At 60.3% G+C, this 15,878-nt stretch overlaps 1 protein-coding gene across 1 annotated transcript in view; it reads right to left on the reverse strand.

Moving 5' to 3' along the window:
* EXD3 (exonuclease 3'-5' domain containing 3) overlaps positions 1 to 15,878 on the reverse strand; it is a 79,496-nt gene that overhangs the window by 34,582 nt on the left and 29,036 nt on the right. The window contains 6 exon segments of the mRNA XM_042912155.1: positions 2,391 to 2,488; positions 5,110 to 5,180; positions 5,182 to 5,250; positions 6,198 to 6,251; positions 11,766 to 11,933; positions 12,277 to 12,450. Of these exon segments, the coding sequence (XP_042768089.1) occupies positions 2,391 to 2,488; positions 5,110 to 5,180; positions 5,182 to 5,250; positions 6,198 to 6,251; positions 11,766 to 11,933; positions 12,277 to 12,450 (634 nt within the window).

Consider the following 15,878-nt stretch of genomic DNA (forward strand, 5'->3'; position numbering starts at 1 on the left):
GAGTGATTCCGTGCTGAGAGCCTCTCGGGCCCGTGTCCCTCACCCCGTGTGCACCCTGAGGGACGCCAGCAGGGCTCCCCGACACAGCGCCCAGGACAGGCACGCAGGTGACCTCAGAGGCCCCCATGCCAGGGACGGGGATCCCCATGGGGGGGTCCACTCCTTAGCGCTCCAGTCCTGCAGCTGCACCCCAGACCTCCCGGTCCCTCAGACCCCAGCACCCCCAGGGGTCTGTGCTGCCGGGACCCTCCTTGGAGCTTCTGCACCTACAGCCCTGCTTTTGGTCTTCTTCTGCCGCCCGAGGGTGGCTCCTTCCTAGGGCTGTGTCCCCTGGCGCCCCAGGGGTCCCAGCAGCCGGCCGGTCCTCCTAGACCTGCCTCGGCTGCTTCGGGCAGAGGCCCCCCAGCTACCGTCAGCACAGCCAGCAGCTCCTTGTCCCTAACTGACCCAGACTGACCCGCACCACCAGCCTGCAGGCGCCCACTTCTTGCTCCTCCCATCTCTTCACCTAGTGCCACCTGGGGGCCGTGGACAATCACACATCAAAACCTCTTGGTGATGTGTTTCTGTCTGCAAAAGCCCCTAGCGTTGCCCTCCTTTCTGGAGGCAATACTGCCTTCCGGAGGCACCTTTGTCCAGGGTCAGGGGATCTGCACAATTTCTCAAGGGTGTGAGGACAGAGAAGCCTGCAGGTGACTGAGACCGAAACGAGATGCTGACCAGAGATGGGGCTGAAACTTGGACACAGACCATAAAACACCTGTGAGCAAGACATTCAAAGGAAAAAAAAAACAAAACTGGAAATATGTTCAAGTATCAAGAAACCACACAAAGCGAAAGAGCAGATCTGGAAAAGAACCAAAGTATGACTTCTGGAGCCACGGATACAACAATCAAAATGCAGTGTTTTGTAGTTTTTGGGACACAGAGGAGAAAATTAGCGATGCGGAAAAGAGCAGGAGTTGCCCGAGCTCATCGTGAGCAAGACACAGGACGGTAACACCGCAGGGAAGGCAGGGTGACAAGATCACACACGGGGCCAGAGAACCAACAGCAACATCTGAGGACATAGTGACTTACAATTTTCCAGAACCAACCGAAGACAGCAATCCACAGATTTAAAAAGCCCAACAAAACCCAAGCCAGATAAATACAAAGAGATCTATAACCACTCTCCTCACAGTGAGACTGCGGAACATCAAAGAGGAGACAGAGAGAGAGAGAGAGAGAGAGAGAGAGAGAGAGAGATTGCTTTCAGAGAAAGGAAATTAGATTTCTTCATAACAACACATTTCAACCCAAAGGACTGACATCATACCAAGCATGATCTTCGATCATGATGAGATTAAGAGCCCACACTAGAAAGGTAACTAATAGTGCCACATAGCTTTGAAATGAAGAAGTACCATTCTAGGGGCGCCTGGGTGGCTCAGTCAGTTATGTGTCTGACCTCGGCTCAGGTCACGATCTCACCGTGAGTGAATTCGAGCCTTGCATCCTGCTCTCTGCTGTCAGGACACATCCTCTGTCTCCTTCTCTCTCTGTCCCTCCCCTACTAGCTCTCTCTCTCTCTCAAAAATAAATAAACATTAAAAACAGAAAAAGAAATACATTTCTAATTAGCCCATGGGTAAAGAAAAAAATTATAATAAAAATTAGAAAATATCTTAAGCTGGACAATAATAGAACTAATATATGTTGAAACTTGAGGAATATTTTAAGAAGCAAGAAGGTTTAAAATCTAGTTTGGTGGGCTGGGGAGGGCAACGAACAAAGAGGGCCAAAAAGACAAAAGCCACCAACAAGTGGCCTTACATCAAACTAAAAATTAGCTTCTGTACAGCAAAGAAACAGTCGACAGAATGAAGAGGCAACCTACAGAGTGGAAGGAGATATTTGCAAACCACGCATCTGACAAGAGGCTAATGTTCAAAATATAGAAGGAACCCATGCAATTCAATAGCCAAAAATCCCAAATAACCAGATTTAAAAACGAGCAGAGGAACCGAATGGATGTTTTCCAAAGAAGACATCCAAACAGGTGTTGAATAAATGAAATGGTCCAAGGTACCACTAATCATCAGGGAAACGAAACTCCAAATTATGATGAGATACCACCTCACGTGTGCTAGAACGGCCATCAGCCATCATTGGACGAAAAGACAAGAACGAACAAGAAGGGGCAGGGGCAGGGAGGGGGCGGGGTGCAGCAAGGCCCCGCCTCCCAGGAGTCTACGCAGGCGGGCAAAGGGGCTTGCGGGCCTCAGGCTGCTGCTCCTGTCCGGGGCCTGCGATGGGCAGGCGGCGGGAAGCGGGGGAGGTCGGTGGACCCTGGTCAGCCTGAACCCCGCATCCGCCGGGCGCACACAGGTTGTGGGGGCGGCACTCACCCGGGTCCAGGCCCAGCCGCTCCAGCTGGCTCAGGACCCGCCGACTTAGCACTCTGGGACTCAGCCTCTCCAGCCTCGAGGTCACCTGTGGGTGCTGCCTGCAGGGAGAGAAACACGGCTCCTGTCTGGCACTGCTTTAAGACTTTTGTTTTCATCTAAGTCACACACGCACAGTTTAAAACTCAGGTGGTTCTACAAGGTTTAGGGAGAGAGCAGTCACCCTGTCACCCTGCCCCACTGCACACCAGACACACACGTCACCTTTGCCGTGTTTCGTATTTGTCTCTGTGCTTACGAGCGACATCCTTGTACGTGATCTCTTGGTTATTCAGTTTTAGGAGTTTGGTCTGGACATCTCACCACGGAAGGCCCTCCAGCCTCCCTCCCCACACAGTATCCAAGCCCTTACGTGGGGTCAGGACACCGTGTCTGCCATATCGTGACCAGACGACCAGGCGAACACGGTCAGCGGCCAGGCCACACCCTCCTGCTCTCTTCAGGGTTAATACCTGTCTGCTGAGGTTGCTGACCCAGGCCCCCCGCCTGCCTCGCCCTGTGCCCACAACTCGGTGGACACACCTCCTCACTCCCCCGGCTGACAGCTCAGCACACACCCGCGGAAGTTGCTAGAGCTGGTGTGCGCCTGAGCTCTGCCCCGCGCCGGCTGGAGGGTTCGGCTGAGCCGAGACCTGGGGGTCTGGGCAGGCGACGCTCCTGGAATCCCGCCCGATCCCTGCTCTTCCTGGGGTCTGCGGTGTGCGTCTCACCCATGCGGGCCGCCCCGCGGACCCGCTAAGCCGGGCGCCTCGGGACCGGGATTCCCATTACTTGATGTCGGGCCTTCTTGACAAGATCTCCGCTTTTTCTTTTAACCTTTTCTCTCTGATTTTCATTTTGTTTATCTGTTTTGTACTTTTTCGAAGACATCTTCAAATTTATCTTCCAAACTTTTATTTTGCTTTTCACTTCGCTGTTAAATTTTTGATTGCAAAGAGTTCTGTTCTGTGTTCTGCAGACACCTCGGCCCAGGGTCCCCAAGGACCGGCTGACCGCTGAGGGCCCTCCTCGGGCTCTGCGTTGGACCCCACACGCTCCTGGCGGCCACGGGTCAGCTTCCCAGCCTGCTAAGTGCTCTACCTGCCCACCTGCCACCAGCTCTTGGACCCCCTGCTGTTGCTGCCTCTCCTTCTCTTACAATGTCTTCTTCATTTTGGGGCAGAGACACAATAGTAAATGCTTGTATTTATCAGCCAGAAGCACTTTTTAAAACCTAGCGTTTATAGGGGCGCCTGGGGGCTCAGTCGGTTAAGCATCTGACTCTTGATCTCAGCTCGTCATGATCACGGTTCGTGAGCTAAAGCCCCACATCGGACTCTGTGCTGATGGTGCCAAACCTGCTTGTTATTCTTTCTCTCTCTCCCTCTCCCTCTCTGTCTCTGTCTCTCTCTCCCTCCCTTTCTCTAGGCCCTAGGAAAATTTTTTCTAAACTATTCTTTTTAAGTTTGTTTGTTTGTTTATTTATAAGAGAGAAAGAAGAATGGGGGGAGGGAGGGAGAGAGAGAATCCCAAGCAGGCTCCAAGCTGTCAGCACAGAGCCCAACGTGGGACTCAAAGTCATGAACCGTGAGATCATGACCTGAGCCGAGATCTAGAGTTGGACTGAGCCACCCAGGTGTCTTAAGACCCAGGAAATTTTTAAAAAATCATTGATTTAAACCAATATCCTCAACTAAATCCAGCCACACGGGGCCTTCCTCACTGTCCCACTGTCCATCCATGTATGTCCCTTCTCCACATGGGACTCTGACCCCTGGCCCCACAGTATGTTCACTTATTTGCTCTGTGTCCCCCCCACCCTTTTTTTAAAGTCGTTGTTTATCGTTCAAGCCACTTTTTTTTTTTTTAGTAATCTCCCCGCCAAACGTGGGGCTCAAACTCATGGCCCCGGGATCAAGAGTCGCATGCTTCACTGACTGGGCCAGCTGGGTGCCACTCTGTCACTTTTCAAATCCGTAATGACAGGGAGGAGAGCCAGCGCTGGACGAGCCCGGCCCGGGGCTGTGTGGGTTTGCCTGCTTCCCAGCATTTAAGTCACACAACCCTTGAGACGGCAAAATCAGTCCAGTTTTAGGGACAAGGAAAGAAACCCAGAAAGTGAAGTGACTTGCTCATAGGTCCAGGGAGGTCTGCCCCAGAGCCCAAGGTCTGGATCTCCAGCCGGGGGGCCCCAGGGCTGGGTAGTTCGTGGAGCCCGGATCAAGCCACTACTACCTGCGGACGGGCGGGTGGCTCAAGGAGCCTTCACAGACCTCCAGGAGCTGCTGCCCCCTGTGCCCCCCTCAACACGTGTGGCAAGAAGATATTCTCCCGCCAGATGCCACCCCCGTGCCCTACACCCAGGCGACACCCTCACGTCACATATACCGGCACGTGGGCTATCCACAGGGGCTCCACACCCGTCCCTGGCGATTTATCCCGCGAAGGGACGAAGGAATGGGTGAGTGGATGAGCAGCGTGACTTCCGGAACCAGGTAAGAGGTCATCCACCTGACGCGGAGGATTGTTTCTGTTCGCTCGAGGGTGGTAACCGTCTCTCATCTGGTCCCTGGCAGGCGTGGCCCCTCGCCGGCCGACCCGGCTGCGACTTGTGGGGGCCACGCGTGTGGCCTTCCCCCGTGCTTGCCCCCCTCAGCCCACCCTGGGCCCCCGTGGGGCTCACCTGGCAACAACTCCGATGTCAAAGCCGGGCCGGCACCAGGAGTCCAGGAGGGCCAGCAGCCTCCTCCGGAGGGTCCGGGAAGCCGGCCACATAACGCTCCACGAGGCTCGCTCTGTCCTGGAGGAGCAGTGGGGTGCACATCTGCGGGGAAGCACGTCCTCAGGCCACAGCCCTGTGGGCACCCGGCACCTCCGCCGCCAGCTGAGACCCCAGACTCACCTCCAACCCAGCCAAGAGTGTGAGTGCCCCCATAGTGGCTCCTGGGGCGCGACGCAGGCAGCCCAGCCCATGCCTGCGCCTGAGCATCTCGCCCCCACGCGTGCAGGCCCCACAGCTCCCTGGGGCTCGGCCTGGGCTCTGTGGTCATTTTCACCTCCATTACAAAGGCCTGGAGGCCCCGAGAGGCAAGGGGAACCTGGGGAAGCTGTTTCTCCTGTCTTCACTGAACTGGGGGCGGGGGGCGGGAGGGAGGCCAACGTGGGCAGTAGCCCGATGGCCCAGAAATGCCTCCTCGTTGGCACAGACGGCATGCCTACTCCTAGTGCCCATGAGCGCATGAGCCCACGAGAGCCCCAAGCTGAGCCCTCAGGGAACCTTGGAGGCAGCCCCTGATGGCGGCACTGGCCCTTTGGACACTCGGGCTGTTTCCACCGCAAACGTCAGGCCTCGACAAAGCCCCCTTCCAGTGGTGCCTACACTAGACCCCACCTCGCCTCCTTTCCTCTCCATGTGACCACGTAGGTCAGGCTGCCTGGAGCCCAGACTGGATGGGGTCCCCTCAGCCAGGCTGGAACCGTGGGGGTGGTCCTCACGGAGAGCTCCATTCCTGAGAGCCCCTCTGGCCACCACTTTCGGAGCATACCACACCTGAGCCCAATGACTGCCCTCCTGGGCACGCCCCTTGGGCCCTCCGAGTAGGGTCGGGTGGTCACATGCGACCCTTGCCCTCTAGCACCCCAGCCCCACCCTGTGAACAGCAGAGGCCAGGGCTCAGTGGTACGAGACCCTCCGCCTCCAGACCATGTTTCTGGAGACCTGGGCTTCATCCATGTTGGGACCTACAAAATTCACGTGAGAAAGACACTTACCTTTTCAACATCAAGTGCTGGCTGCAACTTCAGCCTGGAGCCCAGCACGACAGCCTGGCAATCAGAAATGGAGCAGCTTCCACAAAGTACACGGGCCCTGGTGGGGCACGGACAGCACCACGGTGGGGGGGCTCCCACCCTCTACACCTCTGTCACTGGGGCACAGGACAGGCCTGTTCAGGTCCAGGGGGCCTGGAATCCAGGAGCCTCCTGGCAGACAAGCACCCCTGCCCCCCCACCCCCACCCCGGGCTGAGTCAGGTTCCACAAGAGGTGGGGCAGGTGGGAATGACCCATGGGCCCTACCAGGCTGGGGTGTGGCCTGCTGGATAGGGCATCAGGGTGGGTGCTGGGCCCAAGTGGCTCTGGCCAGGGGGTGCTGATGAGTGGATAGAGAACGAGGGGGGGCAGACAAGAAGTAGAAGTTTTGTCACCTACCCCCAGGCTCTGCTTCCACACACCCGCTCTCACATGCCCCGTACCTCCCACCAGTTGCCCTCCACCTGCAAGAGGCTGGCATGGCCAGTCACGGTGCTCACAGCCAGGGGCCAGGGTTGGTGACCCCTGCCTCTGTGCACCCTGAGGCCTGGGGGCCTGTGGCCCTGAAGTGCAGGGGCCTCTGAGCGCTTTCCACAAGGCATACTGTGTGTGCAATCCAAAACGACTTAATGAGCGCAGGACTCTCTGTCCAAAAGGGCGGATTGGCCCCAGGACGAGAGGCCGGAGTAGGCCGTGGTGTGGCCTGAGTGTGTTGGGGGAAGCACAGAGCTGCCCCCTTGGGTCCACAGAAGAGAGGCTCTGCACCCACCGCTTCCTGGTGAGGACGGGAGGGTAGTGGGCGCAGCTGAGAACCCTGCCCGCGGGCGGCCGACCGGCCGGCCGCAGGGACCCTCCTCCGACTCAGCATAGAGAACGCCCGGGGCCCTGAGCGCCCGCACGTAGCGCTGACCGGGCTGCTATTAATAATTTCCATACATCGCGCTCCCATTATGAGCAAAAATAACCGGCAGAGCAGCCGGGCGCCCCGCCCCACGCGGCTCACACAAAGGACCAAAATAGCGGCCTGGGAAAGGCTCGCTCCGGCCTCCGGCCGCGGACCGCGCGGGGCGGGGGCGCAGGGCCAGGGGCCTTTCCCTGCGCGGCGCTGACCCGGCGCCTCCACAGCCTGGCTGCTGTCCAGGAGCTCGGCCGCCAGGGCCCCGAGGGGCCCCGAGCGGGGGGCAGGGGCGCAGGGGGCGCAGAGGGCGCAGGGGGGAGGTGCCAGAGCTGGAGGAGGGACTCGAGGCGGGGCAGGGCCTGGGGAGGGGCTCAGGGCGGTGGGAGGGGTGCAGGTGCCTCCCGCCCGCCCGCGGGGACCTTGTCTTTTCTGGATGGGAGGCCCCCTGAGAACTGAGGGAGCGCCAGGCCCCCACCCGGGAAGGCTAGCGTGCATACCCCGGTGGCCCCCGCGCACCGAGCTCACAAACTGGGGTGGTCGGAACACTACCACCTGCGGTGCTTCTTCCGCCATCGACACCTGGACCTGCGTGTGGTCAGGCCTCGCCTGACAGCCAAGAAGGGGCTGTGGGGAGGGATACCTGGGGGCCTGAGACCCTCCCATCCTCCAGACCGGGCCATGAGCCAGTGACCCTGGGAGAGGTGGGAGGGGGGGCACGAGGCGAGGGGCAGGGGGCGGCAGAGATGCCCTCCTTCTCCCCTCACTACCTCTGCTGGGGTATCGGCCCCCATCATCTGTGGCTCCTGCTTCTCTAGGGACAAGACTTCGTCTGTCTCTAGACTCCAGCCCTCATTGGGGCCTGGGGGGGATCCTGAGCCCCCCACTCTCCAACAACCCCTCTGACTCCTGGGGTGAGGCCTCAGGCTCGGGAAGAGGGTAGCCTGGAACGGTGGCCTGGGTGTCAGGTCAGGCTGCCACGGGAGGCTGGGCGCTGCCCTTCACAGAAGCAGGAGCTTCGCCTTACAGGGCAGCCTAGAGCCCCGAGGGTGCCCCCGCTCTGCCGGCAGGGCCTCCCTCCCCCCGAGGAGCCTGCGGTGCCAACCCCAACCCTCTCACCTGCCGCCTTGCCACCAGGGTCCTGGTCAGTGATGCCCACCGGCTGAGGTGGGGGGGGCGGTGCTCAGAGCCCAGCCCACCCATCCGAGGCAGGCAGCTCAGGCCTAACATGTGTGGCCGGGCGCACAGCCCACCTGGCCGCACAATGACACTGCCACACAGGGCTCAGAGTGCTCAGCGTGGCCCCTCTCTGCTCCCTGGTTCCTCCCAAGCTCTCCTAGCACCCAGGGTGCCCTCTCTCAGCCACGTGGCCTGTGTGGAAGCTGCAGGGTATGGCCAGCGTGCCAGGGCTGGATGGCCGCAGACACCCCCCAGGGACAGTTTGGGAGGTACCCTCATTCTGCACCTGCACCTCTGTACCTGGAGGCTGGGTGGGGTGGCACAGGACAAGGAAAGGGGCAGCCAGGGGGTGTGGTCTCGGTGACCTGGCGGGGATGACTGACAGCAGGAAGTCCCCGGGGCCTGGCTTCTGTCTTGGGGCTTGGTGGGGGCGGGTGCTGTATGTAGTTCTTTCATTTCCAGGAGGTGGGCTTAGCATCTGTCTCTGGTCATTTTTCTGTCTGAGCTTCTGCTGAGAGGACAGCACACCAAGCCGCCCATGGCCTGGTCACATGAGAGAGTGCAGGCACATCACCTGCTGACACAGGCACCTGTGACAGGGAAGGTGGGAGCGGCTGAGACCCCACGGAAGGAAACTGCGGAGGACTGGGCCCCTGGCGCCTCCCAGGCCTTCCTGGCCTCTGCATGGAGGCCTCTAAGAAGAGAGATGCCAGCTGAGTCAGGGCGAGGCTGTGGAAACCTCTGGCCAGACAGACTCCGGGACTGCTGCCTTTGGGGAAAACAACTCAGAAAACCCAGAGGGGCCGGGGTGGCCACCGTGGGAGGAGCGTTCATGGGCCACCCCCCACCTCCTCCCGACTGTCCACTCCATGGGGCTGGAGGCCGGGCAGGTGCCCAGGCAGCCAAGCCCAGACTCGGCAGCCTCAGACCCAGGACGGGCCTGCCTCCCACCTCCACAGCTCAGCTCGGGCCTGGAGCCAAGGGGCTTTTTTTTCTTCCCCCTGAAGCAAAGCTATCTTTTTACCTTGATAAGCTGTTTAAAAAATGTAAATAAAATAACTCAGTAGACAAAAGCGGGCATTCATCCCGCCTGGAGCCAGCCGCCGCCCTCGACATGAAATATCGGTGCACATTAAGTCGTGAGTCCCTGCTAATCCGAGCGGACAGGCCTGAATGCGGCCCCTTTCGCCGGGCGCGGCGGTGGGCACTGGAGCATGCACCGCCTGCCGGGCGGCCCCGCTTGGGGACAATGGCTTTTCTTCGCAGAAGGGGCCTGTGCGGGACAAGAGCCCCCTTTGTGTTGGGATTCCTGCCTTGGAGCGCGAGGGAGGCGCATTCAGCCGGCCCTAGACACTCTTTGAAAGGCTCGGGTGTAACAGAAGACACCGAAACACTAGCCCGCCTTCTGCCTCCCGCATTCTTGCAAGCCCAGCCGCCCATTCAGCCTGCGGAGAATGGCCCTGCGCCACAGGAGCGGAGCCCCAGCCACATTGTCCCTGGTGTGGCCATCTTGGTTTCTCAGCGCCCTTCGCCAGCCTCGAGACAAGAGCCCAGGGCCGGGCATGACAGTCGCCAACACATGGCCCACACCTCTGAGGGTGCAGGACTGGCGGTCCAGGTGAGGCCCAAATGGCAATGAGCCTCCTCACTGGGACTGGCCCCTCGGGGAGGAAGCCCCCCCGTGGGGCAGGTCTGGGGTCCTGCCTCGGTGCCCACCGAGGCATGGGGAGCAGCGCCCCTGGGCAGTGGGAGGGGTGAGCCAGGAGTGCGCCCCTGGACACCCCCGGGACTGGACCTGGGACATAGCAAGAGTGCCCCGCTGAGCTGGGCAGCCTAGGACTTCTCCCCGTGTTGCGACCTTCACATCTTAGGGCACAGAGATGTCATGGGGGCCCCTGTGCCTGCAGCAACAGCTCAGAGCTGCACCCCACCCCCACCATAGAGCCGCCGCTCCCTGCTCACCACAGACCCCCCACTCCTTACTACCTCATGCAGACCCAAGTCACTCCCAGTGCTCGTGGCCAGCCTCCACCTCCTCTCGGAAACTTCTGGACTTATATGAGAGCTGGCAGGGCTCATAAAGGAGACCCAACGAACCCACCAAGACCTCCAGAGCCCCACAAGCGCTTACCCAGAGACCTGCAGCTACTAAGCCCACGTTTCCACATTTGCTTTTTCTGACCCAGGCTTTCCCAGGATAAGGGAGCCATGACCGGTCCCAGGCATGGCCCCACATCCCAAAGCATCATATGCGCTAGAGGACTCTCTGCTGTCATAACTGGTCACCTGTGCCCCAAAGTGCCAGTGCTGTGCCCTACGCGGAACTTCTGCAAAAAAACCCAAAACCATGAGCATCATGCTGAGGGGCTGGTCCTGGGAAACACTGAAACAGGTAGGTTGGGGTCCTGCCCAGCCTAGTACCTGCAAGGAGCCAAAAGGACCCTCGGGGTGTCTGACCCTCACAGGGGCACCACCGCTGCGGGGACCTGGTCCAACAGAACGACAAATAGCAGGAGTTGTGCCACCCAGAGCGAGGCCCCTTCACTCCAGGGCAGGCCCCTTGACGGGTGCAAGGAGGTGGCAGACACAGCATGAGGGCTCTCAGGGGGCTCTTCCAGACCCCGCTGTTAGAAAAGGAGCAAATTGGCCAGTCCCCAGGCCTGGTGTGGGTGTGGCTGCAGGACCCCCGACAAGGATACAAAGCCAGCAGCTGGAAGCGGCTGGGCCCAGAGGGAACTGGCCTGTTGGTCCCCAGGCCACATCACACTGAGGCCAAGAGACCTTGCGAGTGGGCCTGGGCAGAGGCAGGAGGGAGAAGGGGAAACCCTGTGGGGTCATGTGGGTGCTCCCTGGCAAAGCTCCCCGCTTGGGAGGCTCTGGGCTGGGAGGGTGTGGGAGGTCCAGCTGTCTGATCGAGGCTCGAGGGGTGGCAAGTGTGGGCAGAGGGATGCCCGCACCCCTGATCTTCTTAGCCCCCCCGAGTGTTTCTGGGAATTGACATGTGAGACTGGACAGCAGCGGCTCAGGTAAGCGGTTCTGCCACAGGGCTTCCAGGCCAAAGCCAGGGTGTCCTTGGGCTGCTGACTACATTTGAGGACCCAGTGAACACCCAGGAGGAAGGACCCCAGGTGCTGCACCAGAGAGCCAGGCGTGGGGGGGGGGGGTGCTGCTCCCAGACTCTTTTCCAGCTTGGTGAGTGTGAGGGGCTCCTAGGACCCCAGTGCATGGCACAGCCCCGAGCTGGGCTCCTGGGGTGGCTGGTCCCTGAGACCCTCTGCTCCAGACCCAGAGTCCCCGTTGCAGCACTCCCATAGTGGAGGGGTGGAGAGGACACTCCCAGGGTGGACCCTGTGAGCCCCCTCAGCCCAGCTCTTGCCTGCTCCACTGACCCCACGTGCAGACCTGGCCCCTGAGCCCCTCCCTGCCAGCCCCGGTGTACATGGGGGTCACACTCACTTCTTTGAACTTGCCCTCCTGGTGGAGCTGGTGGATGTGAGTCAGCAGGGGGCTCCGGTCTGCGTCCTGCAGCTGGAAGATGCTGACCAGTGGCTCCACGAGACTAGGGGGGCTCCTGGCGAGGACCCTGACTGCACGGGCCCGTAGCTGTTGCAGCCTTGAGCTGTGCTGGGAGACCAGAGAGCCAGCCTCAGCCGGGGAGTGGGGGGCTGCAGCTGGAGCATGGTGCTGGGGTAGAAGTCCAGCACCTCGACCCTGTGCCTACGGTGGACAGTCCAGGCAGGCAAGGCCTGGGGGGCAGGAGCACAGACGAGGGCGATGTGTGACCGTGGGGAAGCTGAGAGTCAAGCCCACAGACCCGGGAGCACAGTCAGTCCGAAGGCAGCGGCCCCTGCCCACCAGGGGTGAACGAGCTCAGCGGGCCAGGTCAGGCAGGCGTGGAGCCCACCAGGCCGAGAGCTATGGAGGGGGTGGAAGGGGCGAGGCTGGTGGGGCCGTGGGCAGGGCTCACCTGGGCCGGCGCAGGGAGTGGCCGTGCCTGCAGCCAGCGGTGCAGCTCACAGACTACCCAGGCCTCCAGGGAGGGGCCCTTCCGCTGCCAGGCCTGGCTGCCTTCCAGCATGTCCAGGAGTCCGGTCAGTGGGTCATCCAGGGCAGCAAACCCCCGCCAGGCCTCTTCCCGGAGCTGCGGAGACACAGCACCTCACTGTCTCTTTGTTGAGCTCAGACCCTCCTGGTAAACCCTGCCCCGACCTGCACGGCCCAGCATGTGGTCTGCTCAGAGGGGGCACTGGGGCTGGTCAGCACTGTCCTCCCATCCTCGGGGTCCTGGTCTGACCCGCCATGCCCCTGGCCCCGGGTGGCAGCCACCGTCCACACCGACGGTCCCGTAAAGACAGAGGGCATGTTCCCCGAGTCAGGCCAAGGGCGGCGGGACCCATCTGAGAGGCTCCGTTCATTCGGCTTCGCCCCAACTACTCGTGCGGCACGCCGAGGACCTGGCACTGGTCCTTCAGACACAGTGACTCCCTGGCGGGGCCAGCAAGCAACAGGAAACAGAAGAAAGAAGAGAAAAAGCCAAACTGGAAAAGGTCTTTGATTCACTTTTCTACCTCTTGCACTGCCAAAGGCTTGGAAACACGTATGAGCTGAAAGGAGAAACACCAGGAACACGTGTGCTGTTCTCTCCCAAACGTGTCTTCAGGAGAACAGTGGTTCCTGATGGACTTTTAAGCAAGTGGGGTGTCGGGTGAGGGCCACACTGCACCCAGCCCTGGCTCTCCACTCTGCCTGACTCGGCCGTTCAGTCATGAGACACCCTGCAGTCAAGAACTTGCTGCAACTACAGAGGCCTGTCTCGGGCCCCCCTCCAGGCAGAGCTGCAGGGTCAGAGTCTCGGCCGTGAGCTCAGGAAACAGACACCTGGACACCTGAGGCTACTCGTAAGCAGCCTGGAGGTGAGGCCCCGGCTGTCCTTGCAGACCTGCACACAGAGAGCACCCTGAGGACAGCCTGAAATACTGCCACTCTCTGGGATGCGCGGGCCACACGCCCGTCTCAAGGAGCCTGGGGGCACCCGCAGGGGCCACTGTCCCCCACCCTCCAGGAACGTGTGAAAGAAGACAGCTGAGGCCGAACCACCGCCACTTTCTTGCTCATGGAAGGAAAGATCTAGAAGGATGCGGCCCTGGACTTTGGTCCTAACTTGTTCACGTGTGGTGCCCATTCAGGGCCCCCGAAGAACAGCTCCGAGAGGCTCCCAGAGCAAAGCAGGGAGGCCGTGTGGCCGGGGCCTGGGCTTACAGTCGCCAGCCAGTCAGCTTTTCCGCTCGCAAGGTGAGCTCAGGTAAACGCCTCGTCTCCTTTCTCCGCTGGGCAGTCTCTACCTGCCTGGCCCCTTGCCACCAGCCGGACAGAGGGTGTGCGGCAGCCAGCCCTGGGGCAGGGCAGGGGGCCGGAAGGAGGAACCAGGCGCAGGACCGACCTTCCAGCTCTGAGCTGGGTGCCTACTGACCAGGCGCCACGAAAAGGCAGGCTCTTCCAAGGGCACCACCACCCTTCCAGCCAGGTGTGGCTGCCCAGCCCCGGTAGGTTTCACAGACCCCTTCCCAGTAGGGTCGCTCTGTAGTCCACTGTTGGGGCCGGCTCCCTCCTTCGGGCTCGCCCAGCTGCTCTTTGTGGTGGAACCTCGTGGTAGCCAGCCGAAGGGGAGTGAGCGGGCATGTCCTTCCACAATGGCCGCTGCCCATTGTTGGCACCCTGGGCCAAGGACTCTGCCCTCCGTGGCTGGGAGTTGGCTCTGTCCCTTCCCGTGAAAAGTGCCTGGGAGGGGCGCCTGGGTGGCTTGGTCAGTTAAGCGTCCGACTTCAGCCCAGGTCATGATCTCACGGTCCATGAGTTCGAGCCCCGCGTCGGGCTCTGTGCTGACAGCTCAGAGCCTGGAGCCTGTTTCAGATTCTGTGTCTCCCTCTCTCTCTGCCCCTCCCCTGTTCATGCTCTGTCTCTCTCTGTCTCAAAAATAAATAAACGTTTGGGGCGCCTGGGTGGCGCAGTCGGTTAAGCGTCCGACTTCAGCCAGGTCACGATCTCGCGGTCCGTGAGTTCGAGCCCCGCGTCAGGCTCTGGGCTGATGGCTCGGAGCCTGGAGCCTGTTTCCGATTCTGTGTCTCCCTCTCTCTCTCTGCCCCTCCCCCGTTCATGCTCTGTCTCTCTCTGTCCCAAAAATAAATAAAAAACGTTGAAAAAATAAATAAATAAAATAAATAAATAAATAAACGTTTAAAAAATTAAAAAAAAAAAAAAAAAAGAAAAGTGCCTGGGAGCACTGTGGAGGTGACACTCACCTGCCCAGGTACCAAGCCCCACTGGGGGCTACAGGCCTCATTTATGCTGTGTCACCAGTGAGGGCCCAGGCACCTCCTTGCTGCACTCTGGCATGTCCCCTGGAGAGAGGAGGCCTTCTGGAAGCCCCCAGTGACCTCCCCAGGGTTCTGCTGATCAAACTTGGTCCACAGACTCCTCCACTGCCAGTGACTAAGCAACAGTGGAGGGGAAGTCACCAGGGAGGCACAGACCCCCTCTGCTGTTGGCCCCACGGCCCTTCCCACGCTTCTGCCCTGAGAGCATCTCGGGGCCAGGCTGGGCCAGAACCCTCTCCTTGCAAATCATCTCTTATGTCTGGAGCTCCGAGAGTCACCCACGTTGTCTGTGCGTGCCTTCTCCCACACATGTGCCTCTGCCCTGCTCAGACAGCACCCAGCAGCCCACAGGTCAAGGGGCCCACCCACAGAGCAGTGGGCAGCAGGCAGGGTGCAGAACTGGGGCATGGGCCACAGCCCTGGCATCCACGGTGTGGACGATGCTTCCCCAGGACACTTAGAGCAAACACCCACTTGGTTTGAATGTAATTTTAAGACCACAGTACTTGAGCAATCTGACTTGCTTACCAAAAATGAAATGCAGACTTTCCCCTCAAGCGTTTGGGTGAACTCAGGAAGCCAGGCAAGTCTCTCTCTGCAGACGCCCAGGAAAGGAGAGGCGTCTGTGGGAAAGGAGGCCTCTGAGGGCCCAGGGCTGTGCGGTCAGCACCCTCCACGGGGTGCCACAGGGAAAGGGTGGGCCAATCCCAGTTCGGTGGGCTGCCTGGACTCCAGGAGTCCCAGGAAGCCCCTCCAACACATGGGCCTCCACGTCACAAGGACCCGCATTGGTGACACCCGGCAGGAGCTGGCAGGAGAAAACACCATCGCTCTTTAACTACTTTGCAGACATACTTGGGCCTTCGCCACCAGGGGAAGAAGCTTCAGTAAGATGAGCCCACGTGAAACCCCACAAAGCACACAGGGAACAGTCACCGTGAGTGACGGCCACAACACGACAGTGAAAGGTCTGAGAACAGGGACAGGAGGACACCCCCCAGGCTGGGGTCTGAGAGCCCTTCCCGCCCCTCCGGCCCCTGTGGCCTCCAGGGTGCCCCTCAGGTACTAGGTCCAGCACCCATGGGCCATCTGCCGCCCCTCGTCCTAGAGGATCTAAGCGTAGGCCCCAAGGCCCTGCTCCTGTGCTGGTCCCTCCTCGGCCTGGGTCCCAGGTCTCCTTCCCTCCTGCCCCCTG

The sequence above is a fragment of the Panthera leo genome, chromosome D4 (genome assembly GCF_018350215.1).
Source record: "Panthera leo isolate Ple1 chromosome D4, P.leo_Ple1_pat1.1, whole genome shotgun sequence".
Taxonomy (NCBI): domain Eukaryota; kingdom Metazoa; phylum Chordata; class Mammalia; order Carnivora; family Felidae; genus Panthera; species Panthera leo.